This window comes from Etheostoma spectabile, chromosome 16 (genome assembly GCF_008692095.1).
Source record: "Etheostoma spectabile isolate EspeVRDwgs_2016 chromosome 16, UIUC_Espe_1.0, whole genome shotgun sequence".
NCBI classification, from domain to species: domain Eukaryota; kingdom Metazoa; phylum Chordata; class Actinopteri; order Perciformes; family Percidae; genus Etheostoma; species Etheostoma spectabile.
In genome coordinates, this window is record NC_045748.1 from 13,090,429 (window position 1) to 13,091,825 (window position 1,397).

Below are 1,397 nucleotides of genomic sequence, written 5' to 3' on the forward strand. Positions count from 1 at the left end.
CGTCACCCGGATCGTTGGTCTGATTGGTTGAAGGACTATGCCCCTTGGTCACGCCTCTTGTGCAGAGAAAATACAGAGCAGACTTGGTCTGGTGATAGCCAGACTATTCTCCTTGGCAATTCTGTGCTTGTGTTTTGTATTTTTAAAAATTTCTTGTGGCAGCAATGGAGGCAGTGATGTTTCCCGTTTACAGTACGGGATTCTCACTCCACCACAAAACTGACTGGCAAGTCTGATCTCCGTTTACATGATTGGACACCGCGGGGGATGTGGGGTTGTATTTTTTTTTTTTCTAAAGTTGAGTTTGTGTGGATGCCCACTTACTCCTTATTTTGTCTCTTCAGGGTAACTCAGGAAATGACGGCCCACCAGGACCTCCCGGTGAGAGGGTACGTACCACCACACTGTCATCAAGGGTCATTTTGTTCTCATAACACTCAGAGTCAACCAATTATTGACCCAGAATCATTTGTTGTTTGTTGCAGGGTCTACCAGGGCCTCAGGGACCAACAGGTTTCCCAGGACCAAAGGGCCCACCTGTGAGTCCAAACTCATACACGACACACAACTGTGTATATAAACCCGTCATTCCTTTTCCTTTGGCATTCTTCACACTCGCATTCATAGATTTGGATGTATTTCTCAGGGACCTTCAGGGAAAGATGGACTGCCTGGACATCCCGGACAGAGAGGAGAGACTGTGAGTAAAATAGTTTGAATGCTCAGCTCTTCATCTGTATTCAACAGAGTCCGTTAAATGTCATGTAATGTCTCTGTTTTTTCTTTCTTCTGTAACAAACAGGGATTCCAAGGAAAGACTGGTCCTCCTGGCCCTCCAGGCGTGGTTGGACCTCAGGTGAGTCATAGTTTCCAGCCATCTTGCTGTGTTGTTCCCTCATATGTATTATCAGTATGACTTAACTTTGATTGTAATATTTTTGCGCAGAGTAGGGCTGCTCAATTGTGGAAAACAAAATAACAATTCTGTCGGTCAGTATTGAAATCACGCTTATTTAAAATGATTACTCATTGGCTTTTGGGAAGATGCTGGACTTATTGAACTTAAAAACAGTGAAACAGTAAAGCAAATCAACAGTGAAAACACTTTAAACTGTGAAATTGCCCTTAGGATTTTTACCGTTAAACCTTCTGAATTCCCCTTCAGAACACAAGACAAAATAAGAGAATAAGACAAAATTACTTGTGGATGTGTAAAAAATGATCGTTTCTCTCGATTACATTGTTTTTGTGATTGTCAGGAGCCAAAATCAAAATAGCGAGTACAATTCGATTAACTCCACAGCCCTAGTGCAGAGACAGATCTCCATTAAGATACCTTACCTAGAGATTGGCATGGTTTTATTTTAGTCAGCTTAATAGCTGGTTTGATTTGCATT

At 42.2% G+C, this 1,397-nt stretch overlaps 1 protein-coding gene across 1 annotated transcript in view; it reads left to right on the forward strand.

The window, feature by feature from the left end:
- The window catches only part of col5a1 (procollagen, type V, alpha 1), an 86,921-nt gene that overhangs the window by 65,485 nt on the left and 20,039 nt on the right, over positions 1-1,397 (forward strand). Inside the window, exons 35-38 of the mRNA XM_032540336.1 lie at positions 345-389; positions 486-539; positions 647-700; positions 803-856. Coding sequence (XP_032396227.1) covers positions 345-389; positions 486-539; positions 647-700; positions 803-856 — 207 coding nt within the window. The remainder of the gene's footprint in view (positions 1-344; positions 390-485; positions 540-646; positions 701-802; positions 857-1,397) is intronic.